The 27,348-nt window shown below is 37.3% G+C and overlaps 1 protein-coding gene across 2 annotated transcripts in view; it reads left to right on the top strand.

Moving 5' to 3' along the window:
* Positions 1-1,107: 1,107 nt before the first annotated feature.
* The window catches only part of LOC150088533 (uncharacterized), a 229,322-nt gene continuing 203,081 nt past the window's right edge, over positions 1,108-27,348 (top strand). For both annotated transcript variants that reach the window (XM_090369554.1, XM_090369555.1), the window contains exon 1: positions 1,108-1,244. In XM_090369554.1, coding sequence (XP_090225680.1) covers positions 1,242-1,244 — 3 coding nt within the window. In that variant the 5' untranslated portion in view covers positions 1,108-1,241. The remainder of the gene's footprint in view (positions 1,245-27,348) is intronic.

The raw sequence follows: 27,348 nt of genomic DNA on the forward strand, positions 1-27,348 counted from the left end.
TTCAAGTAACATCATTAATTTTAACAGTATTCAGAGTTCCACCATAGATTCGGTATGTAAATAAATGAATAGTCAGTGGTTTCTGGGGCTTTAAATTTTAACATTAACTTGATTAAAGTTTTTGAATAGCAAACCAGAATACACAATCTGCTTTTTTTATATAAGTGTGTATACATATTTATATAAGAAATGCAAAAAATAAATAAAAAAAAAATAAAATGTCACCATAACATGGAAACAGATTTAATATTAACTTTCAACAGGTAAATATATTATCTCAGGAATTAATTGCAAAAGTGAATGAAATCTGCAGAGGTTCAATTTCAAATCTGTTATTCATAAGTTAACATAAGAAAAAAAAATTAGCACTAACTTTAAAAATGTTGAGCTTATTGCAATTATCAACCTGAAGTTTCATTCAAATTGGATAAATATTTCATCCCAAATTTACCGATTACATTCGAATTAGATATTTATAGAAGCTTGGTCAGCAATGTAAGTTCTCTGCAATTAACAAATGCAGACTAAACTAATAATTAAAATTAATTACTTAAAAGTCTACACTTCACGCTTTGTAAACTGAGAAAACGGAATGCTTTATTTAGAACTAAAAAGATCCCCAGCAATTATAACTTTCTATTTTAAACAAATATAGTTTATAATGGCAGGAAAAGAACCTACAACCAAAATAAGTAACGTTTGAAGCTTAAAAATTAGAAGGTGGAATGAATTTAAACTTTACTTAAATGAAATTATTACGTATACAACATGAAACCTTACAATTTTTTAATTTTTTTAAAAATGATTGTCTCTGACAGCACTGAACTATAAAAATTTTCTGATTACCAAGTAAATTTTTTTTTGTGAATAGTCATTATTTATAGAATACGTTTCGTTTCATAAACTTATCCTTACAATAACCATAAACGAAACATCACTGTAAAAGCGTTTCTCAGTCTAAATCATGCTGGAATTTCTAGCTTATACTGTAGTAAAGGTCATGCGCAAGGACATGCATGCTGGGAAATACTGCGTACCACGTGATTTTTGGCCAATAGCCTTCTCCGAATGCTCCATCCCAAGTTGTTGTGCAGCCGTGCCTCATCATCTGATGGAAGTGTCAAGACAGCCAAATTCGTTGATCTGCAAGCTTATCTTTCGAAATTTTAACTTCTCCATGCATTAATTGTTGTTTAGCGGTATAGGGGTTCTTGGAGAACGTACGGCAGCCTACTTTTAGAATGGTAATGTACCGTTTCATTTGATTTTTCTAATGTTAACCAAAAGATAATATTAAGGTCAGGCCTAAGGACCGTTGGCGGTGTTTGGTGCAGTCGTGGGAGACGCTTCTTCTACGGCAGCATTTTGCAAACAATACTTCTGGAACTTGTCTCCACATTTTAAATATCAGGCAGGAATTAATCATATTTATCTTTCTACCATAAGCAGAACCTTATTAATGAAGTGATTTTCTCGTCAGATAGGTATGGCCATCTGACAGCAGCAAGATGGTTAAAAGTTGTGGAAATAATAATTAGGCTACTATCATCTAGTCCAGTGGTTAGCGTCTCTACTATTGACATTATTTAAGTTCACTAAAATCTAACTTGGAGTGATTTAATCGACGATTCTTGTGTTTACTTTCTCATTTTTGATACAACTGATAATAAGAATTCGTTTTTGTCAGTTGTGCTTTTATAACGTAGTTGGTTGGGGTATCCCTAGACACCTGAAAATTAAAAATTTCTTCAACGGTTTAAATCTATTCAGTTATAAATCGCATTTATAACTGAATATATGTATGTATATATACACATACATGCATATATAATATACATAGGCAATCAAACTGCTACTGTGTTGTAGTCTGACGGTGGTTAGCGTCTCTGCCATTTGCTTCTGAAAAGCTTACGAAATATATATAACCTGTGTAGTTAACATAGGTTATCGTTCATTTATTTATTAAAAAGAGATTTCCAAATTAATTTTCAAAAGAGAAATGCTGTTATTCTAATTATACAAGCCCTGGAAAAGATAAGTTTTCATTCCGAAAATTGAGGTTATTTCATTATAAGCAATATTTGTCTGTTAGTTTCTTACCCCCTCCCCTTTCCTTTTAATGCATTCATATTGAATAACTTTACTGTACGAGAGTATTAAAAATGAATCGTAGCCATTATGCAGGTTACAACTTATTCAGTTTCAAAAAATAATTCCATACTGAATAAAAGTTATGTTACTATAAATTATGAAAATTGTAACACTGCTGTATTTTGCGAGTTAATTTTTAAAAATGAAAAAGATTTGTTTTCTGTGGAATTAATTATTTATGCATGACACCATCGAGCATTGGCTGTAAAGTTGAAAATTTTGAACTCCCAAAGTGGCATACTTGGGTTTATAGGTTAATCTAAGTTTTATTAGATTCTTGTAATCATGGTATTCACTTCTCTTTTGTGGGGGGATGCAGCTTTTCTGGATGCAAAAAAGAAATAACTTTGATATATTTCTTAAATTTTAGAAAGACCATGAACACAGTCCCACATGAACATCTTGTGCATAAGTTAGAAAAATATATGGCAGGTAGTAAGTTACCAATTGTATGGGTAATAATAGGTTGGTGGCTAAAATGGATAGATAGATGGATAACTGGTAGAAGACAATAGGTGTGTTTATAAATGGGCAAGTATTATAAATGGTGTCTGTGGGTTTTCAAAACTAGGGCCCTTGTCTCTGATTTTCAATAATGATATTCAATAATGGTTAAATAAATTTAAGGAGGAACTGGACAGGCAATTGGAGGGTATGGTGTGATATTTTTTTTTTTTTTTGGCTGATGCTGCATAAGCTCCTACACTTGCTTTCTTGCATCAAGTGCCACTACTACTACTACTACTACTATTTTCTGGCTATTTTAAGGTTTGTAGAGTGTTGAAAACCACGACCAAGTAATTTTTCTAAACAGGACTTAGACAAATTATATAAAGCTAATTTAAAAAATAATGAAATCTTAATGCTGTTAAATGTGAGATTTTCCATCAGATTCACATTACAGTAATTCCAAGTTAAATTATCAGCACACATCCGTTGTTGAAGCTGAACAGATTTCGGAATTGTAACGTAGTTGGACATTAAGTTCTCTCAATACTGTAATACAGCTAAAAAACAACATACAGGATACTGAAAGAAGTGTATACAGGAATATTTCCAGTAGAGATAATTATCCTGCTGTAAAAATCAGTGGCCAGCAACGTCTTGAATACACATCTGTAGGCCTAAATTTTTGAGAAAGATAATAACTTGTATGAAAGGGTACAAAAAAGAGGGCAACAAGACCAGTATGTAAGGAGATATTTTTAGTGGAAGTAATTTCAGTTCTCTAAGCTGCAAAACTATACTTTGCAAGGGCATATATTTTATTTCAGCATCTACTTAATAATGGGTTTGGGGCGATCATATTTTCTCTTTCTAGGATAATACAAGGTAGGTGTCAGAAATTCAAATTGAGGAAAGATAATTGTACACTGCGTACAAAAAAAATTAGTACAAGGGTAGGGTAATTAACTGTTGGAATAAGCCTTTGTAGATGTATTAGATAAACATTAGAAAGAAGTAAATAAAATATAAAACTAATGAGATATTTTATTTTGGATAGCAGATGCTTTGCTTCCTCACATTTTCTTGTCATTTTAATGCTACTGTAGCATTAAAATGACAATTTCTTAAATATGAATTATGTATAACTTATCTGATAAGCTTCTATGAGGAATATCATAGACTTTTGCTATAGGCAGTCTGTTTAATTTCACTCTCTTGCCCCATGTGTTCTATCCCCAAAAATTTTCTACTTGAAATCTGATGTTTGATGAAATTTATTTTTAGGTTTAGATTAGTTAACAGGACTGAATTTATGCACATATAAGTTATACGATTCTCTAGAGTCTATAGTTTAGCACAGCTGAAAAGCACCTGGCCCAGGTTCTGCAGCAAGTTTATTGCATTATCTTTTTAAATTCTCAAATGTTTTGGAACACAGTGAATGTATTGTGCTCTGAAGCAGTTTTCAGAGCACAGAGTCATTATACCATTGCTAAATAAAAAATGAATTGAAGTTAGTGTTTATAAAATCACCATTAGAAAATTTTCATTCCTGTTCATTCTCTTGGATCTGAATTTTGAGAATGGCTATATTGTGTAGGATTTAAAAATGCACTTTTAAGTTAGCATATAAAACTGCATAGTGAAAAAAATTGGTAAAAACAGCTGAAAAAAATGCAAGTTCAGTTTCTGGAATGCATTTTCCATTTACTGTGATTTCAGTTTGATTTACCAAATTGAAATTGCAGTAAATGAAAAATATTTGTTAACTGTTGGTTCCTTTCTGACCTTCAGGATTGCGCAACAATATTGTTCAATTTCTTCTTGTTTATGGTGAGCATTTATTTACCTTTGTCACTGCTGCTAGAAACATTGTTTTATCTAAAATGATATCATTGTCACTACCCAATGAAAGCAAATCAAATTCTAAATTAGCAAGTTTTAACAATTTCTTCAGAAAGCCCTTTATGTTATGTTTATGTCATGCCTAAATAAATCAATTCCAAATTAACCAAAAAAAAAAAAATTGCCTATTAGAATAAATATAAACAGTGAACATTAATTTAGTTTCTCAGATTGTTTTTATGAACTGTTTGTAGGTGGCATCACAGGAAGCAAACCTGGAGATTGGAAAACAAATCTGATATACTACAGTAATTAATCTTACAGCCTAAATGATCTGTTCTATATAAATTAGAACAGTGTGCCATTAGTGGAAGTAAATAATAGTTACTATGACTTGAGATGGACGAAAATAACCATTATTGTTTCTGATTTTGATAATAAGGTTAGATGACAAGCTTGATGTATTGTTTTAATTATGATAAGTTTGGAATAAAAGTTTGCTAATGATACAAAGTTTGGAAAGTAGTTAACATATTTGCTGCCTGAATGCAAACTTGCATCCAAACAAACTTCAGTTTTTTGGGTTTTTTAGAATGAAGATATGCATCCATTCAGTTGTGGCCAATAAATGACTGTAAAAGGAACGGCATGTGAACTGAACAACTGACTGATATTGGCACAGGGATTAAACCATGGGCTATTGCATTATGTCTGAGATTTTACTTAGCATCAATCACACTGTCTAAACGGCTGTATAAAAGCTGTATACTTGGTTAAGATGTTCTCTGCTTATATTGATGTTATTTTATCTAATTTAGTATTTTCCACAAGAAGAAAAGTTAAAATTTTTTTGAAAATTATGCTTGCCAAATTTATCCTTAGTCTACTGATAAAAGTTATGTAAATAGTGTGTTCCTATAAAAAATTTTACTCTAAAGGGTTGTTATAATGAATCCACGGCCTGGGACGTGAGAACTGAAAAGGAACAGGAATTTGTTTATATGTCATCTGATATTGAAATAGAGTTCTTTTCAAGTGATACTGATTCTGAATCTCGTTCAGTTGCATCTGTTGATGTTAATATGCTATAAACAACAAACACTGGTATTACTTGGAGTGATGACTCTTCACAGATGAAATCCATTTACTAAAAAGTACTGCCTACTTGTTCCAGTCTCCCAAGGAATGACCCTTACAAATATAAAGGGCAGTGAATGTGTAAATGATAATAACTAGGGAAAATGTACTTCTTCAACAAAATCTATATAACTCATTTGGGAGAAATGGTACCCAAGGATTTCCCAAGGCATTTTTAATAGGTAAACAGGTAGCTGTCAAATTGAATGAGTATTTTGCATCTATATTCACACATGAGGAGTTATTTAGGGAGGGGGAATGCCAAAAGTTTATCAAATACTAGCAGGGAGCTAAAGGATTTTGTAATAGCTGAGAGGAAAGTGGAGGAGAAATCGTTGAAGTTAAACTTAAGAAAGGCACCTGGGGTGGATGGGATCTAACCAGTTATATTAAACGAGACAGCAAAAGAAGTAAGCAAGCCCCTAGCCATATTATGAGAACATCCTTAGATACAGGGGAGGTCCCCACAGATGAGATGTACAGATATATCTCCTATTCACAAAGGGTGACACTAGTAATTACAGACCTGTTAGTTTAACTTGTGTTCCAGGGAAAATTATGGAGTCACTGGTTAAAGAATTGCAGGATCATCTAGACTAGTGGTTCTGATACTATTGAGATCTACACATCCTTTCAAAAACCAAAAAAAATTTACGGACCCTATACTTAGCATCAATGTTTCTCTGTGTGTGTATATATTAGCAAAGGCACATGATGCAAGAAAGCAAGCTTATATAGCATCAGCCAAAAAAAAAACATTTATTTCACCCATCCTCTCGCTCCAAATGTTTGTCAAGTCTTGCCTTGAATCTATTTATGCTATCAACTTCTACAACGACAAATGGGAGTTTGTTCCAGCAATCAACCACCTGCTGGCTAAAGGCAAACTTCCGCACATCTATTCTACAACCGTCTTTCCTCAATTTGAATATATGCCTTCTCAGGCGATTATTCTGAGCAAGAGGAATAATCCCATCAGCATTGAGCATGCTCAAACCATTCAAGGCTTTATATACCTTGGCGCATTATAGCCTTAGTAGCTAATGCGCCAATAAAATCAAAACCAAACCAAGCTTTATACACCTCAATCAGATCACCTCGCAGGTGCCTAGTCTCCAGACACTAATTTGCAAAACTTAATTCCATTCACTAATCTTGTTGCCCTTCTCTGTACTCGTTCCAACAGCTCTACATCTTTCTTAAAATGAGGCTTCCAGACCTGTATACAGTACTCAAGGTGTGGCCTGACCATTGCCTTATATAAGGGGATAATCACCTCCTTATCCCTGCTAGAAAAATTCCTGTATATCATTGACAAGATACCATCTGCACTGCTCAGAAAACCTCATATCTGCCTGCACAATTACCCCCAGGTCCTTTTTATTCTCTACCACTGCCAGTGTGGTACCACAGAATTGATACATTACCCTGGGATTACTGCTTCCCATATGTAGTACTTTACATTTGTCAATGTTAAACTTCATTTGCCACCTCTCAGCCCATCTGCTCAACTTTTCCAGATCCTGTTGCACCAGTGTACTGTCATTAACAACCCTGCCAACCTTCGTATCATCTGCAAACTTGGTCATTAAGCCTGATATACCATCATCAATATCATTTATAAATACAGAAAACGACTCGGGGTTCAGTGTTGGACTCAACACTGAACCCTGAGGGACTCCACTAATAACATTAGTCCACGAAGAGCAGTGTCCATTGATTACCACTCTCTGTCTTCTCCCACTCAACCATCCCTTTATCCATAGCAGCAATTTGCTTCCAATGCCGCACTGATCCAATTTGTGCAGCAGTCTTCCATGTGCAACGGTATCAAAGGCTTTTCTAAGATCCAAATATATGATATCAAAGTTATTCTTTGCATCCAGTTCCTTTGTGACTACATCATAGTATCCAATCAAATTAGTTAGACAAGACTTCCCCTTAACAAACCCATGCTATGTCCGAGCTGTAACTGAAGTCTTGTCTAGATGATCCTGCAGTGCTTCTTTAACCAGTGCCGCCATTAATTTCCTTGGAACAGAAGTTAAACTAACAAGTCTGTAATTACTTGTGTTGCCCTTTTATCCTCCTTTGTGAATTAGGATCACTTTTACACATCTCCAGTCCATGGGTACCTCCCCTGAGTCCAAGGAAGCTCTCTTAATTATGGCTAAGGGTTTGCTTACTTCCTTTCCTGCCTCCTTTAATATAACTAGATAGATTCCATCCGCCTTAGGTGCCTTTCTTGTGTTTATCTTCAACAATTTCTCCTCCACTTTACTCTCAGTTATTACAAGATTATCTAGCTTACTGCCAGAGTTGAATACACCTCTGGCATTCCCCCTCCCTGAATATCTCCTCGTGTGAATGTCGATGCAAAATATTCACTTAGTTTGTTAGCTACCCGTGCAGGATCATCAACAGTTGAACCATCGATTTCAAGTGGACCAATCTGATTCATCTCTTTCCTTCTAGAGTTTACATAAATAAAGATCCTTTGCCAAAGATTTCTCGTAATCTACCATTGCCTGGCTAACCTCCTATGTAACTTACTTGATTACAGACCAGATATCTATCATATGCTTCTGTGTCACGTGTTAATTTATATGTATCCCATGCATTTTTCTTCTCTGTCACATGTCTAATAAGGCGCCTCTGTAGCCAGGTGGGCAGGAGCAGAGTGCGTAGCACACGCTTCTTGATTAGACCGGGGTTCGAGCCCTTGACCACCAAATACAGAGGATGTGGAAATGACCACTGCATATCCCCAGAGGAATATGGCCTTAGTTGCCAATGCTCCTAAAAAACAAATAACAAAACAAACATGTCTTAACAGTTCATCTGACATTCATTTTGGCCCAAATCTTGAACAATATTTCTTTGTTGGTATGAAAAGCCTAGCAACTTCCAAGATTAATTCTTTGATTGCTTCCCATTTGAATTTGCTGTTGGTAAGGTCATCAGTTTGTTCCACCGTATAGAATTTAAATACTGTCTGAAACCACCATAGTCACATTTACGAAAGCAAAACCCATCCCTTTACCCTTGATGGTAGTTTCCTCTTTGAGTATATCCCAATTCAGCACACTGTGATCACTGAAACCTAGTGGATCCTTTATCTGTAGATTCTTTATGCATGAAGAATCACTACCGATAATAAGGTCAAGAGTATTACTCCCTTTAGTTACCTCCCGAACACGCTGCTGTAGAAAACAATCATCCAATAAATCCACAAAAGCCTTTCTAGTGTGTCAGTGACCAACCGACAAATTCCAGTCAATATCCGAGAAATTAAAATCCCCCATTATAGAACACTCTAATTTACTGGTGCACTCTATTTCTCTGCACAATTGCTCAATATACTCATCAGATTCATTAGGCCTATAACACACACACCTACTCTCATTTTTCCTTTCCCAGTGCTTATGTCACACCAAACAGACAAAAAAAAACAAATAAAATTTACGGACCCTTTACATGAATATGTTTCTCTGTGTGTATATGTGTAACGCTGGGTTTTTTGAAAAGAAAATTCAAAGTTTTATGTTTAAAACAACTGAACTTTTCTTATTTTTACATTAATGTACAGTATAATAATAACTTTATTTATCATCAATTTGCTATACACAGAATGAATAATTTGAACAGTTCATGATGATCCATTTTGTGGGACCTCCCCCGAAACTTGGATGCAGAACCCAGTTTGGGACGCTGATCTAGAGAAGACTGCAGTTATAGTTCAGACACAACATGTGTTTAAGGGGAAGTCTTGTTGACCAATTTAATTGTATATTGCGATGTGATCACAAAGGAACTGGATGTAAAAAATAATTTTGATAACATATAGTTGGATTTCTGGAAAGCTTTTGATGCTGTGGCACGTGGAAGACTACTGTACAGATTGGAGCAGTATGGCATTAAGGGCAAGTTGCTACAATGGATAAAAGGATGGTTGAGTGGGAGAAGACAGAGAGTGGTTATCAATGGAAACAGCTCTTAATGGACTAATGTTATTAGTGGAGTCCTCCAGGGTTCGGTGTTGGGCTCATTATTGTTTTCGGTATTTATCAGTGATATTGATGACAGTGTATCAGGCTTAATGTTGAAGTTTGCAGACTATACAAATGTTGGTAGGGTTGTTAATGACATCATGCTACTGCAACAGGATCTAGAAAAGTTGGACAGATGGGCTGAGAAGTGGCAACTGAAGTTTAACATTGACAAATGCAAAGTACTGCAAATGGGTAGTAACACCCCAGAGTAACCTACCAACTGTGTGGTATTACACCCAGGTTAGTGGAAATGAAAAGGATCTGTTGTAATCGTGCAGTGTAGACACACTGCTTGAGCAGGTCATGGGGTTTTGTCAATGAAATACAGGAATTTTGTTATCAGGGATAAAGAGGTGATTGTCCCCTTGTATAAGGCAAAGTGTGGCTCAAGGTGTGGGTCAGGCCACACCTTGAGTGCTGGAGGCCTCATTTTAGGAAGGTTGTAGAGCTACTGGAACGAGTACAGAGAAGGGGAAACGAGATTGGTGAGAGGAACAAAGGGTTGCTCTTACCAAGAACAACTTAAGTTCTGCAAATTGCACCATTTGGAGACTAGGCACCTGCGAGGTGTTCTTATTGAGATCACCTCGCAGCTGATAACGAGGAGAGAAGACTGTGGTTGGAAGAATGGAGTGAAACTCTGAGGCAAGATATCGATGGTAATAAAAAGACTCTGTATGGAATGGTGAGGAATAGAAGAAGAGATGGTGAACAGAGCAAATACTTGATGGATGAGAATGAGAACCTAATAACCAAGGATGAAGAGATAAGAGAAACATGGAAGAAGTATTTTGAAAATCTGTTGGACGTGCAGGAAAGCCAGCAAAAGGGACAAAGGCAGGTTGATCATAGAAGAGGGGATGGAAGAGAAAATATGGAGAGAGAGCAAACAGACTTGACGTGGAATGATGTAGTGCGTGCATGGAAATACATCAAGACAGGTAAGTCTGCTGGTATGGATGAGATAAATGAGAGATGCCGAAGGCTACAGATGAGGCAGAGATAGTGTGGACATATAGACTGTTCCATGAGATCTGGGATGAGAGCCAGGTGCCGAAGGACTGGAAAAAAGTTTTATCTTGTTGTTCAAGAAAGGGAACAGGAAAAAGTGTTCCAATTATAGAGACATCACATGTGAGTAAGCTGTATGAGAGAGTGTTTGAGCGGAAGATAAGAGGAATGATTGAAAATAGGATGACCGAGAAACAGTATGACTTTAGGCTTGGCAGATCGACAGTGGATCTAATTTTCTGCATCAGGCAACTGATGGAAAAGTGTTATGAACACAATAAAGAATTATGGATAGCAATTTTGGATATAAGGAAAGTGTTTGATGCCATAAAAAGAGAGACAGTTTGGGAGGTTTTGAGAAACTTGGGGCTAGAGGAATGTCTTGTGGAGAGAATTAAGAATATGTGCACCAATACAGTGAGCAAAGTAAGAACGGTGATGGGGTGATGGAGAGCTTCAAAATAACATGAGGTTTGAGGCATGGAGGCGTCTTGTCATCACTACTATTCATAGCTGTCATGAATGATGTGCAATGTAGAGTGGTGGAACAACTTGGACAGGACTAGATGAAAGTCATGCTCTTTGCAGATGACCTCTGCATATGGGGAGAGAGCAGGGAACAAGTGCAATGGCAAATTGATATATGGGCTAGTATGGCCAGTGAATTTGGACTGGTTTTCAGTCAGGAGAAGAGTGAAGTAATGGTTCTAAAGAGGAGTGGCGAGCTTGACGGATACATTACAATGGAAGGGAAAGAGTTAAAAATGGTTAACAACTTCAAGTATCTAGGAAGCACCATTACAAAGACTGGAATGATGGATGAAGAAATAAGTAGAAGGATACAAGCAAGCGGGAATTTCTATAGGCAGATAAGAGATCTGATCTGGAACAGGAAAGTACCACTGAAGTGTAAGAAGGCTATATATCAAGCCTGTTATGTACCATTTCTGACGTATGCATCTGAAACTTGGACTACGAGGAAAAAGGATGAAAGCAGAATTCAGGGGGCAGAAATGAGATTTGTGAGGAGCGTAGTCGGAAAGACATGACAAAAATTCAGGTTGAAAAACTCCTGGACAGGATTGAAAGGTCCCTTTTGAAATGGTTCGGACATGTAAAGAGGATGAACGAGAGGTGTTTGTCAAGAAGAATGTTTGATTTGCTATTAAGGAACAAAAGACCAGGAATGAGATGGCAAGACATGATAAAGACCGATTTCATTAAGACAGGCGAAAACTGGAGTGAAATCAATGATGGGCAGGGCATGGTGGCGAGGCTTCATATATCGACCCGTGGAATAGCGGAACGATGACAAATAATGATGAAGGCTTTGAATGGTTTGAGCAAGCTCAATGCTGATGGGATATTTCCTCTTGCTCAGATTGCACACCTGGGGGGCATAAATTCAAGTTGAGGAAAGACAGTTGAAGAATGGTTGTGCAGAAATTAGTCATTGTGGAAGTTGATAGTTAAATAAATTCAAGGAAGAACTGGATAACCTTTTGTCATGAACGGATGGATGAAATGGAAAACTTTTTTTTTTTTTTTTTTTTGGCTGATACTATATGTGCTTGCTTTCTTGCATCATATGCCTCTGCTAATACTAATATTAAAAAAAAATCATTTTTACCCTCCTGGGAACTAATTGTGAGTGCTTAAGAAATATGAAATGTTAAGTGGTTCAGATTGAAAAAGATTTGGGAATAATTTATAATCTGAATTTCTTCCAGTGGTGCATGCTGGCTGCTGGGATACCACACTGGATTCTATATATGAAGTACAAGAATTTTATTTTGCTAGTGTACAAAAATGAAAAGGACACTGGTATTTTGATATTTTCTTTCTCATAAGTTTTCTGAAATACAAAGCAGTCTTTTCACTATATTACAGCATGTTTTGAGTTCTTCAATCATATTTCTCAGAAGCATTTTCTCTTGCAAATAACACAAAAGTCAACTTGGTTAATATCAGGTATCCTGTAGACATAGGATGTGTGCTTATTAACTAATGACTTCATCAAGGAATTTGTCATCTATAATCAGTCAATCCAATCACTTAGGAACAAATCTGAGAATTTTTTTAAAAATATATATATGATAAGCTCCAATTAAGAAGGATATTAGAACCTATAGTACTTTAGTACCGTGTATGGGTTGAAAAAACAAGATATTTGTTAACATCAGACTTGAATTACTGTAGATTATAATTTTCAGGAAATGCGTGTGAAGCAAGGTTGTTCCAAAGAACAGTAGTAGAAGGGATGAATGAGGTAGACAAAAAAAGTTAGTTCTGTAAGTTTGGTTGTTAATTGTGTGTTAATTATGGCATAACTGGCCTTTGGGTTCGAAGTTGAATATCGAATATTTGTTGACTAGTTGGGGGGGGGGGGGTGAGTGAGCTGGTTTGGAAGAGAAAGGTAGAATTACAGATGTCATTTCAGAAGTACAGTACGGATGGAAATTTATTTTGAAAAGATATGCAACGTCTGAATGCTTACTTTGAAGAAGGAGAGTAGGGTGGGGGAGAGTTCATAAGGAACGAGGCATTAATCAACCTTACTTTCCTCTTTTGGATAGAGTTTAGGTGGTCAATAGAGGCTATGGTGGCACTACTCCAGAAATGTAAACAATATTTCATGATATGGGAGATTTTTACATATTAAGTAGTTTAGAAGAAAAGTGAACCAAGAATGACAAAGAAAACTTTTTTTTTTTTTTTTTTTCCATGCAGAAGAAGCAATATCTGTGATGTGCTTCTGTTAAGAGAGATCATGGTAATCCCACTAGAGGTATGTGATGTGGTCTTAGACTAAGATTTTATAATGTTTGAAGTTAACTGTTCTAATCCACATTCCATTGCAGAATTGCTTGGAGATTGGCAATTTTTTAAGGAATTAGCAGTGGTTTTTTCAAATTGAAAGGTAGATGTAGTGTGCTGTCTTCAGAAAACTAGGGACAATATTTTCATTTAGTTGAAGAAGTTCATTAATATGCATGAGGAAAATGATGGGAGAAAGAGCTGAACTTAGGTACCACTGGCAGTTATAAGACCTTTTTGCTAAACACGAGGCGCCTCTGTTGCCAGGTGGGAAGGAGTAGCAGCAGCGTAGCACATGCTTCTTGATTAGACCGGGGTTCGAGCCCATCACCACCAAATACGGAGGATGCGGAAAGGTCAGGGAATGACCACCGCATATCCCGGAGCAATATGGCCTTAGTTGCTAATGCTCCTAAAAATCAAATAATAACAATGCTAAACACAATCAGAAATCTTGAAAATCTCAAGTGCAACTATTTTAGTTTCCTAACTTTTCTATCAGATTTGTCCAAAGTGTCTGTAAGTTGCTTGTGTGAGTCAGTTTGCATGTTTGCTGGACAAAAAAAAAAAAAAAAAAAAACCCTGAGATTCCAGGAGTTAAACCCAGTGCAGCAACCTCCTGCCTGAGGCCAAGTAAGTTTTGGTGGAGTGGGGGGGGGACAAAAATTCCTTGCATCATTTTTCAGGATTTATACTCAGCCTTTCACCACTCAGTATGGAGGATGGTCTTTATATCCAGTGCTTATCTGCAAGGGCAGCATCATGAGCCATGATATCACAAGTTGATCATGGACTGCAAGATGAAGGTTTTTAAGTTGTCCATTGCTGACTTTCTCGTGTTGAAATCCATCATGGTTACTTTGAAAAGAGTTGAGCACGGTGCAGTGATAATTGGAAAGGAGGAATTTACTATGTATGGAGGATGGTGTTTATATCCAGTGCTTATCTGCAAGGGCAGCATCAAGAGCCATGATATCACAAGTTGATTGTGGACTGCAAGATGAAGGTTTTTAAGTTGTCCATTGCTGACTTTCTCGTGTTGAAATCCATCATGGTTACTTTGGAAAGAGTGGAGCACGGTGCAGTGATAATTGGAAAGGAGGAATTTACTATGTATGGAGGATGGTGTTTATATCCAGTGCTTATCTGCAAGGGCAGCATCATGAGCCATGATATCACAAGTTGATTGTGGACTGCAAGATGAAGGTTTTTAAGTTGTCCATTGCTGACTTTCTCGTGTTGAAATCCATCATGGTTACTTTGAAAAGAGTTGAGCACGGTGCAGTGATAATTGGAAAGGAGGAATTTACTATGTATGGAGGATGGTGTTTATATCCAGTGCTTATCTGCAAGGGCAGCATCATGAGCCATGATATCACAAGTTGATTGTGGACTGCAAGATGAAGGTTTTTAAGTTGTCCATTGCTTGACTTTCTCGTGTTGAAATCCATCATGGTTACTTTGGAAAGAGTTGAGCACGGTGCAGTGATAATTGGAAAGGAGGAATTTACTATGTATGGAGGATGGTGTTTATATCCAGTGCTTATCTGCAAGGGCAGCATCATGAGCCATGATATCACAAGTTGATTGTGGACTGCAAGATGAAGGTTTTTAAGTTGTCCATTGCTGACTTTCTCGTGTTGAAATCCATCATGGTTACTTTGGAAAGAGTTGAGCACGGTGCAGTGATAATTGGAAAGGAGGAATTTACTATGTATGGAGGATGGTGTTTATATCCAGTGCTTATCTGCAAGGGCAGCATCATGAGCCATGATATCACAAGTTGATCGTGGACTGCAAGATGAAGGTTTTTAAGTTGTCCATTGCTGACTTTCTTTTGTTTGTCCATTGCTGACTTTCTCGTGTTGAAATCCATCATGGTTACTTTGGAAAGAGTTGAGCACGGTGCAGTGATAATTGGAAAGGAGGAATTTGTCACACTTTTTAGGAACTGGCTATATATGAGCTAATTTCCATGCAAAAGGGACAACACCAGGGGACTCACATCAGGTGAATATGGGCTTGGTGCACCCAGGGTCCTGAGCTGGATATCATCATTCTTCTCTTTCTTGGTGATTCCGTTTTCTCTCTCTCTCTTAGCATTAGCATTAGTAGAGGCATATGATGCAAGAAAGCAAGCTTATTCAGCATCAGCCAAAAAAAAACAAAAAAAAACACACCACTCCCATTTCACCCCTCCGTTCGTTCGAAATACCTGTCCAGTTGAGCTTTAAATTTGTTTAGGCTATCAACTTCAACAACAAGTGATGGAAGTCGGTTCCACCAACCAACAACCCGCTGGCCAAAGGCAAATTTCCGCACATCTATCCGACATCCATCCTTCCTCAATTTGAATTTATGCCCTCTGAGGTGATTATTCTGAGCAAGATGAAGAATCCCATTGGCATTGAGCATGCTCAAACCATTCAAAGCCTTATACACCTCTATCAGATCACCTCGCCGGTGCCTAGTCTCCAGACTCTGTAATTTGCAAAACTTCAGCCTTTCTTCGTAAGAGCAACCCTTTGTTCCATTCACTAATCTTGTTGCCCTTCTCTGTACCCGTTCCAGCAGCTCTACATCCTTCTTGAAATGAGGCCTCCAGACCTGTATACAGTACTCAAGATGTGGCCTAACCATTGCCTTATACAAGGGAATAATCACCTCCTTATCCCTGCTAGAAAAATTCCTGTATATCATTGACAAGACACCATGAGCTATTCTTGCAGCTCGTCTGCACTGCTCAGAGAACTTCATATCTGCCTGCACAATTACCCCCAGGTCCTTTTCATTCTCCACCACTGTTAGTGCAGTACCGCAGAGTTGATACGTTGCTCTGGGGTTACTGTTTCCCATATGTAGTACTTTACATTTGTCAATGTTAAACTTCATTTGCCACCTCTCAGCCCATCTGTTCAACCTTTCCAGATCCTGTTGCAGCAGCATAGTGTCAGTAGTGTCCTTAACAACTCTGCCAACCTTTGTATCATCTGCAAACTTGGACATTAAACTTGATATCCCATCATCAATATCATTCATAAACACCGAAAACAACAACGGACCCAACACTGAACCCTGAGGAACTCCACTAATAACATTAGTCCACGTTGAGCAGTGTCCATTGATTACCACTCTCTGTCTTCTGCCACTCAACCATCCCCTTATCCATAGCAGCAATTTGCCTCCAATGCCACACTGCTCCAATTTGTGCAGCAGTCTTCCATGTGCAACAGTATCAAAAGCCTTTCTAAGATCCAAATATATAATATCCAAGTTATTCCCTGCATCCAGTTCTTTTGTGACTACATCATAGTATCCAATCAGATTGGTCAGGCAAGACCTGCCCTTAACAAAACCATGCTGCGTCTGAGCTGTAACTGAATTCTTGTCTAGATGATCCTGCAGTGCTTCTTTAACCAGTGCCTCCATTAATTTACCTGGAACAGAAGTTAAACTAACAGGTCTATAATTACTTGTGTCAGCCTTTGATCCTCCTTTGTGAATTGGGGTTACATTTGCACATCTCCAGTCTATGGGCACCTCCCCTGAGTCCAAAGAAGCTCTCATAATTATGGCTAGGGGTTTACTTACTTCCTTTGCTGCCTCCTTTAATATAACTGGATAGATCCCATCCACCCCAGGTGCCTTTTTTATGTTTATCCTCAACAGTCTCTCCTCCACTCTCCTCTCAGTTATTACAAAATCATCCAGCTCACTGCCAATGTTTACTTTACCTGCATCATTCTCCTTCCTGAATAACTCCTCATGCGTGAATGTAGATGCAAAATACTCGTTTAGATTGTTAGCCACCTGAGCAGGATCCTCAACTGTTGAACCATCAATATCCAGTGGACCAATCTGATTCATCCCTTTCCTTCTTGAGTTTAAATATGTAAAGAACTCTTTTCTGTTTTTCTTTGCATCCTTTGCCAAGGATTTTTCGTAGTCTGCCTTTGCCTGCCTAATCTCCTTTGTGACTTGGTTACAGACCAACTTATATCTATCATAGGCTTCCATGTCACCCATTAATTTGTATGTATCCCATGCATTTTTCTTCTCTGCCACATGTCTCATTAGTTCATCTGACAACCATTTAGGCCTAAACCTTGAACAATATTTCTTAGTTGGTATGTAAAGCCTGGTAGCCTCCAAGATTAGTTCCTTGAATGCTTCCCATTTTGAGTTTGCTGTTGGTAACATCATCAGTTGGTCCCACTGTATAGAATTTAAATACTGTCTCAGACCATCATAGTCGCCTTTACGAAAACAAAAACCCTTCCCTTTACCCCTGATGGTAGTTACCTCCTTGAGTAAATCCCACTTCAACACACTGTGATCACTGCCACCTAGTGGTTCATTTATCTGCAGATTCTTAACGCATGAAGAATCACTACTGATAATCAGATCAAGAGTATTGCTCCCTCTTGTTGCCTCTACAAACATGCTGATGTAGAAAACAATCATCCAATAAATCCACAAAAGCCTTGCTAGTGTGCGAGTGACCAGCCCACAAATTCCAGTCAATATCTGGGAAATTAAAATCCCCCATTATAAGACACTCTGATTTACTGGCCCACTCTATTTCCCTGTACAATATCTTATTATACTCATCAGAATCATTAGGCCTATAGCACACTCCTACTCTCAATTTTGATTTCCCTATACTTATGTCACACCAAACTGACTCGACACTGCCCTGTCCGTCAATGTCGACTGGCTTCACTTCCTTGGATTTTATGTGTTTTTTAACTAATAGCATAACCCCTCCTCCCCTCCTGTCCTGTCTATCCTTTCTATACACATTGTATTCCCCAAATTCCAGTTCCGCATTACTTATATCTGTGTGACACCATGTCTCTGATATCCCAATTTTTCACAGGGTAACTTGGGTACCTTTCACACACAGGGTACTTTTCACAGGGTAACTTGGAAATTTTTTTTTGGCTGGTGCAGCATAAGCCTCAGGCTTCCTTGCACTATATGGCTAGTAATAATAATAAAACACCAGTGGAATAATAGAGTGCGAAATGGTGACATAAAACAGGAGCTATAAGTCATCTTTATCTTTAGGTGAGAATGGAATTAGGTTGTAGCAGAGGTGGAAGTATAGATAGCAGAGGTGGAAGTATAGATAGATTGTAGCAGAGGTGGAAGTATAGCAGAGCAATATGCTAACTTGGGGGTGAGATTCACAAACTAAGAGATTAACGATAGCACAAGCAGCAGTAATAGTGATTCTTGTACTGCTTCTGTTGGAACAGGCTGCAGCCTGGAAAGCAAAACATTGTGGGATTGCAATATGGTTACTAAGGCCACAGGTGCACAGTATAATTGTTTGTACATCAAAGCTATGGGTATGGTAAACAAACTATATACTGTACATTTGAAGTACTGGCAAAGTCATCAAATGTGGAATATTGGAAACAAGCACCATTCAGATATAAGGGTGCAGATGAATATTGTGAGTACAGAAAGGACAGACAGGTAGTGGTAGCCAGCAAGTGCTTATGTCACACCAGTTTGGTGTGACATAAGCACTTGCAAGACAAACATGAGAGTAGCAGTATGTTATGCAGCTGAACAGACAAATGGACTGGGCCTGCAAATCAGTGTCTTATATAGAGATTTTAACATCCAGATATAGACTGGATCTTTTGGGTAGGTGGCCACACAGTATTAGAGCTTGTCTGAATTTATTGGATGATTTCTATATACACCAGCATGTTCAAAAAGCAACACCTTTGATTTAATTATCAGCAGTGACCCTTCATGCATTAAGAATCACCAGATAAAGGAAACAAAGTGGCAGTGATCATATAATATATTGATGTAGGATTTACTTAAAGATATGTTTCCAAGAGTAAAAGAAAGGGATATTGCTTTCATAATAGCAACTACAGTATCTACTACCATGCTTTTTATACCAGCTAAGCGACATTGTTCAAATTTAGAACTAATTAGTTGTCAGATGTAGTGACGAGACTAGTGACAGAGAAGAAAAATACATGGGATGAATATAAATTATCAGGGAACAGAAACAAACAGTAAAAATTATTCTATAATGAAGTCACTAGGCGATTTATGTGACCTAAAGCAGGTAAAAGGAAATTCTTGGCTTATAAGAATGCAAAGAAAATTGATGTGTGTTTGTAAAGATGCGGTGTAATGGAATGCAAAATATGGTGTAATGGAATGCACCATATTTTGTTGATATTCATGATTCTGAGCTTGGAAGAGTAGATAGCTGTCATGTAAATGTGTTGAAGCTGGTAATATACTCTATCCATTGTGGGGTCCAGGTGGCTACCAAAGCTATGAGTTCTGTAGTTGTATGTCATTTTCCCTTCCCGAAGTTGGGAACCAAGATATACTGTCATTGATAATCTGATGCAGTCATTTGCTTTAGTTGAAAAACATGTATAATTTTGGATTCTACTAGGCTCTGGAATGAGATTAAACCCCGATCTTTGTGTGGGGATGTCATCCAGCTTTTTAGTTGTATTGTTGCCAGTGAGATTTCATATATTTCCAGTATGGAAATATATGAAATCAAAGCATAATTGAAAATAAAATAAATTTTCTGTTTATACTCCGGGACGACCAAACGGTCAGAGGAGTTCACAAGATAGACAGAATACAAGAAACAGCACTGTATTCAGCAGTCGCGGGCTTGAACCCCGGTCACTCAAGGCATGCATACTTATGCACCCGCGCACCTGACCACTAATAGTTGTGACTTGCAGGCAATTTTGGGGCTGATGACTGAGGTTTCATTGTTGTTTGAGGCAACTGGGCCCTGATTAAGTATAATTAGTGTTTCACAGATAGGTTTGTGATCCAATTTGAAATGAGTTTAGGTGGTTTCCAATCTTACACATTATGAAGGAAAGGATCAGATCTAGATGGTTTCTTCCTCTGGTCGGGCAGTCCTACAAAACAAGAAATGTTTTGTAGGCCATGATTAAGGCTGTGGATTAAGATTGAAAGCCTCGACAGTGTGCTAGGATGACAGAGATAACTGATCTATAGCTTATTTGGATGCCTCAGTAATGATATTAGTGGTTAATAGATAAATTACGCAACCTATTGTGGATATGTTTCTGAGCAGGGTTTATACTAGGACTTTGAAATTTGGTGAATCACTGGATATGGTAGTGATAAGTTTTACAACTGCTTCTCTGAAGAACACAGAGTTTGCCTCTCAAATGTTAGAGCTCCGGAAGTTAAAAAGGGAAAAAAATCATATAATAAAAAGAAAAATATATATTATTTTAAAATAAAAATTACTTATTATTATTAATGCCATTGTCCTATTGTGCATCTGTGGAGAGTTAAGTTAGATGCTCAGCTTGACTATAATCTTTATATATATTTAATACCTATTAAATTAGTTTTATTAATTATTTTTGGCCAATTTACTATAGTTTTGTAATTTGAAATGTCAGGCCTTATGATGCCATTATTTAAAAGCATCACTGAGCAATGGGAACACATACTGTTTATTGTATAATTGCAATGTTATTTATCAAATAAAGGAAAAGTTGATTTTATTAAACACACTTTAAGAAATAAGTGGGAGTGCAGGGTGAGTGACAAAAGTAACAAGTGAAAAATAAATTTTTTTTCTTGATCTCAGAAACAAAAAAATAAAAAAACAGCAACAATTAAAACTGTGTTTATGACTTTGTAAAAACCCCAAATTCTAAAATTTGGCATAATGATATTCCAAAAGTTTTCCCAGGTGGATGACCCCCAGCCCCTCTCTTTCATGATGAATTTCCTCAGCATTCTGGGAGTTTATATTTTACGGAAACAGCCCTAATTATTGCTATTTGCTAACATGCCTAAAATGTAATGCAAATTGCTTAGATTCTTTCACAACTGGCAGTATTGTTATTTTGCCACATCACTTATTAGTGCATATAGCACATGATACTCATGAACAGATACTTGTTTGACATAATATATATGTTAGTCCAATATGGACTAAGATGTCGGCATGCAATAAAACCTAGAACAATCACACATATTAGCATTAATAGTAAATGCTACATTACACATCATCTGTCCATCCTCTCTAATATTTTATGATCCTTCCTTAAATATTCAGATTCCAACTTCCACAACATCAACCAACTTTTTCTGCTTCTTTTATATACTTGGATAGATTCCATCTGACTCGGGTACCATATTCATTTTTAGCTTTTACACTTTCTATTCCACATTCCTCTCAGTTTTCACAAAATTTAGCTCCCAGTTATAACTTGGTATACTTCTAATGTTCTGATCCCTACAAACTTCATCCATGAATGTACAGTAGTTGTAAAATATTTATTCAGTTTGTCAATAACCCAAACAGAATCATCAGTGGCTATGCCATTCTTATCATCAGAAGTTATGCTATTCTTATGCAGTGGACCAATGTGGCTCATTCCTTTACTTTTATTATAAGCAAAGAATTAGCCTTCCTAATCCCTTGTGGGACTTGATTGTAGACTTTTTTTTTTTTTTACTTACTGACGTTTCTGTGTCCCCTCGTAACACAAGTCGGTATTTTAAGAAAACTTCTATGTTTTACTACTGATAAGATATCTGAACTACTTTTTTTAATGGAAATTTTAACTTTAAATTTTCCCTATCACATCATTTAACAAAAAAAAAAAAAAATGTTGGTGAAGATGCTTCTGGTTAAATTTGTAATTTTAGAGATTTTACAGTTTAATTTTATATAAAAATACACAAAAATAGCATTAGCATTGGCATACGATACAAAGAAGCAAACTTATGCAGCATCAGCCAAAATAAAAAAAAAAAAAAACACTTCCATTTCACCCCTTTCAAAATATTTGTCCAGTTCAGTCTTAAATTTATTTAAGCTATCAACTTCTACAACAACAAAAGATGGAAGTCTGTTCCACCAATCAACCACCTGCTGGCTAAAGGCAAACTTCTGCACAAATTTCTGAGCAGTGCAGACAGTCGGCACTGCTCGGAAAACTTTATATCTGCCTGCACAATTACCCCCAGGTCCTTTTTATTCTCTACCACTGTAAGTTAGTACTACAGAGTTATTGTGTTACTCTGGGGTTGCTGCTTCCCATATTTAGTACTTTACATTTGTCAATGTTAAACTTCATTTGCAACCTCTCAGCTCATCTGCTCAACCTTTCCAGATTCTGTTGCAGCAGCATAGCGTTACTAGTGTTCTTAACAACCCTGCCAACCTTTGTATCGTCTGCAAACTTGGACATGAAGCCTGATATACCATCATTAATATCGTTAATAAATACAAAAAACCCAATGCTGAACACTGGGGGACTCCACTAATAACATTAGTCCATGAAGAGCAGTGTCCATTGATTACCACTGTCTTTTCCCACTCAACCATCCCTTTATCCATAGCAGAAATTTGTCTTCAATGTCACACTGCTTCAATTTGTGTAGCAGTCTTCCATATGGAGAATCAGAAGCCTTTCTAAGATCCAAATATATGATATCAAAATTATTCTTTGCATCCAGTTCCTTTGTGACCACATCATAGTGTCCAATCAAATTAGTCAGACCAGACTTCTCCTTAACAAACAACCCATGCTGTGTCCGAGCTATAACTGAAGTCTTGTCTAGATAATCCTGCAGTGCTTCTTTAACCAGTGCCTCCTGTAATTTCCCTGGAACAGAAGTTAAACTAACAGGTCTATAATTACTTGTGTCGCACTTTGATCCTCCTTTGTGAATTGGGGTCACATTTGCACATCTCCAGTGGATACCTCCCCTGAGTCCAAGGAAGCTCTCATAATTATGGCTAAGGTTTGCATACTTCATTTGCTGCCTCCTTTAATATAACTGGATAGATTCTAGGTGCCTTTTTTATGTTTATCTTTAACAATTTCTCCTCCACTTTCCTCTCAGTTATTACAAAATCATCTAGCTCACTGCCAGAGTTTAATTCCCCTCTGGCATTCCCCTCCCTGAATAACTGCTCATATGTTAATATAGATGCAAAATGACTCATTTATTTTGTTAACCACCTGAGCAGGATCATCAACAGTTGAACCCTCAATATCCATGGGATCAATCAGATTCATCCCTTTCCTTCTAGAGTTTACATAGGTAAAGAACTCTTTGCTGTTTTTCTTTGCACCTTTTGCCAAAGATTTCTCATAATCTGCCTAATCTCCTTCTGTGACTTGCTTACAGACCAGCTTATATCTATCATAGGCTTCCATGTCACCCATTAATTTTTATGTATCCCATTCATTTTTCTTCTCTGCCACATGTCCAATTAGTTCATCTGACATCCATTTAGGCCTAAACCTTGAACAATATTTCTTAGTTGGTATTTAAAGCCTTCTAAGATTAATTCTTTGAATGCCTCCCATTTTGAATTTGCTGTTGGTAACATCATCAGTTGGTCCCACCGTATAGAATTTAAATACTGTCTCAGACCACCGTAGGCGCCTTTACGAAAGCAAAAACCCTTCCCCTTGCCCCTGATGGTAGTTACCTCTTTGAGTAAATCCCACTTCAGCACACTGTGATCACTGCCTCCTCTTGGTTCCTTTATCTGCAGATTCTTAATGCATGAAGAATCACTACTGATAACCAGATCAAGAGTATTACTCCTTCTAGTTGCCTTCTGAACATGCTGATGTAGAAAACAATCATCCAATAAATCCACAAAAGCCTTGGTAGTGTGTGTGAGAGTGATTAATCCACAAATTCCAGTCAATATCAGGGAAATTAAAATCACCCATTATAAGACTGATTTACTGGCCCACTCTATTTCCCTGTACAGTTTTTTTATTATACTCATCAGTCATTAGGCCTATAACACACTCCTACTCTCAGTTTTGATCTCCCAGTGCTTATGTCACACCAAACTGACGACACTGCTCTGTCCAGCGATGTCGACTGGCTGCACTTCCTTGGATTTTGTGTTTCTTAACTAATAGCATAATCCCTCCTCCTTTCCTATCCTGTCTATCCTTCCTGTACACATTGTACTCCCCAATTTCCAGTTCTGTATTCTTTATATCTGTGGGACACCACATCTCTGATATCCCAACGATATCTGCCTTTGATGTTTTGACCAACATCTCAAATTTATTTATCAAACTCCTAGCATTGGTGTATACGTGCACCTGTTCCTTTATTAGCTACCCTAACAATATAAATATCAAAGGTTACATTCTCCTGTCAAGAATTTATGGTTCAAACTTAGACTAGGTTAAACTTGTGCCTGTTTTTCTTCTTCAGGTAGCTAGTTTTGGTGGCTATTTCTCTTTTCAGTATCTTGCAGTAGTAGGCTATCATATTGATATTCCAACTCCCCATTTTGATTTTTTTGTATGCAGATGTAATTGAAATAATTTTCTTTCTTATTCAGGGCTTGCATGCACTGTTTTTTCATTATATGCTTTGTATGCAACAGAGGTAACAGTATTTTGTTTTGATCTTCTTATTGCTTATCTTCAGTGTTCTTTGAACTTGGTGTCAGAAACTGCCTAGGTGGCTACATGTTCCTTTTTGTTTCCCAGTGTTCACTTCTTGCTTGACTATTCCACTTACACAGAAACAAGGAATTTCTGTGTAACCAAGTTGCTAGCCAAGTAGTAGACTAATAATGAAAATCTCCAAACACTTGGCAGCCATAATCATTGTGCTGAATGCACTACTTAGAAGGGATGTATACTTGGTTCCATTATGAACTCCTTTAAGATAGTAAATTGTCTCCACTCTGTTGGTTGGTAGAAAATTATAAAAAAGTTCAAAATTGCAGGAATGTTATTATTATCATTAACTGTCTTCAGAAAAATGGGAAACCAATTCTTTTTCACACTGTCTATACCACAAAAGGACTAGGCCACAAAACGGCTGTTCCTAGGTCCAGCAGATTATTGGATTTCAACTTGAATCTTTGGTTAGATTTAAATATCTATTGAGATCATGAGTTCATTTTGTGTAAACAGTCTTTGTCCAGAGTTGTGAATTTCTTCATAATAGTTTATATCAGGAGTGGCCAACTTAATTTGTGATGCGATCTACCTTTTTCCTTTTTTTAAATTTCTGAGATCTACTATCGCAGAAATTTCATTGCACAAGGTGCACAAATCGAGGGATGACTGTATATTTAAAATTCGTCGTGATCAACCAAAATTAAATCTGCAATTGACTTGGCCATTCCTGGTTTATATTATCCTTTAGATCACAAGTGTCAAATCAGCATGAGATGTCATATGTTCCATAACAACTGAGTGAGAATGCAGATTATGAATGAAGTAAATGTGTCTCTCTCCCACCCCTTCTTCACTTTGTGGGTTGACCACTGCCAACTAACATATCCCGCCCCCGGACCGGGATGGGCAGTTTGACCCTACTTGAACATGACACCGACGAAGAAATTCTGTGTCTTTGCTGCCAACATGCCATTGGCGATTTGAACTGGGTACTCTAACCCAGTTCTCTTTATAACCCCATCCTCGGGTAGGGGAGGGAGGAGCCAGGTCTCTCTCCTCCCTGCCTACCCCCATACTTCGCCTGGTGAGCTCGTCTCCACTGGCCTCTTTGGGGATGCCTACTCTATCGTCCCTATTCTTCTATCTGTTTTCGTCCCTTCTCTCACTAAACCGACCTAGTACACCCTTAACAATGGCCCCAAATTCTAATCAACGTCTAAATTCTACTGTTTGTAAATATCTTTTGGCCAAATTCTAGTGTACACCCCCTTTTTTTTTTTCCTTTTTTTTATGGCTTGCCACTGAAATCCTTAGAAATTAGGTGATGGAGCCTGCCAGAGTACCTAAATAATCTACTGGGTGCCTGACCTGCCTCCTCATGGCGAAGTGTGGGCAACAGTGGGTCCCAATAGGGCCCAACAACTAAATGGTCAGAGAAATAACAGAACATAACGCTACCCAACAGACCACTCCCCACATACTTTTTAAATCTCTGGCCTCCACATAGTTCTGTGTCACTCACAAAGAATACAACGTGGAGATGGGGGAAACCCCCTGGTGCCGTCAGAAAAGTAACACACTTTACACTTTACTCCGTATATAAACTTTTAACAGCTGGAGTTAACCAATGTAAACAGGGATTGAGGTGTGACATCCACGTAGCTCGGAAAAATGGCCAACCTGCAGAGTCACATGCCAGTACTTAGATGATCCTCATCACTTGCTTATTGGATGGTGAAACCCTTTAGTCTCCAGAACTTAGCTCTGGCAATTCCCATCTTTTCTATCATACAGTATGAGTGATATTTTTGAGGTTATGATGGACATTCTGACAAGATCCAGTATTCCTTACATTTCAACAGTACAGCTTTGAAAAAGTTTTCACAGGCTGGTTGCTAGATAAACCACCGAACTGAACATGAGGCAATTGGATCAGCCAGTGTATGGATGCCTGGGAGGGGGGAAAACACACACACAATTATTATTATTATTATAAAAGTCCATAACTTTTGATCTAATATAAAATAATAGATGTAGTTGTTACAATTACAAATAATAACTAAAAGATTTTCTTTTCCATGTACTTTAGAGATGACTGATTTGATGGTGGCACCACAGTAAACCATAAAAAAAAAAAAAAATTGCTACTGTTCAAGAGAAAATGCAATGTGTTTTGTGGATTGCTGCAACAAATTCACCAATTCGGGTTCAACACATAATTATCATCAGATGTTTAGGGCAGATTCATCCAGTTATCCATATTTTATGCATGCTTGGAAAAGTTCAAGGAAACTGGAAGTTAACTGCATAACAAAGGAAGCAGATGGTATTTGTAATGCATTTCACTGAAGCCTAACAAGGTCGACATACATCACAAGAACTTCAGATTCCCAATTAAACAGTATACACAGTGTCATTCATAAAAAGGCTTT

The sequence above is a fragment of the Mastigoproctus giganteus genome, chromosome 3, assembly GCF_048544385.1.
Source record: "Mastigoproctus giganteus isolate SK-2022 chromosome 3, ASM4854438v1, whole genome shotgun sequence".
Classification (NCBI taxonomy): Eukaryota; Metazoa; Arthropoda; class Arachnida; order Uropygi; family Thelyphonidae; genus Mastigoproctus; species Mastigoproctus giganteus.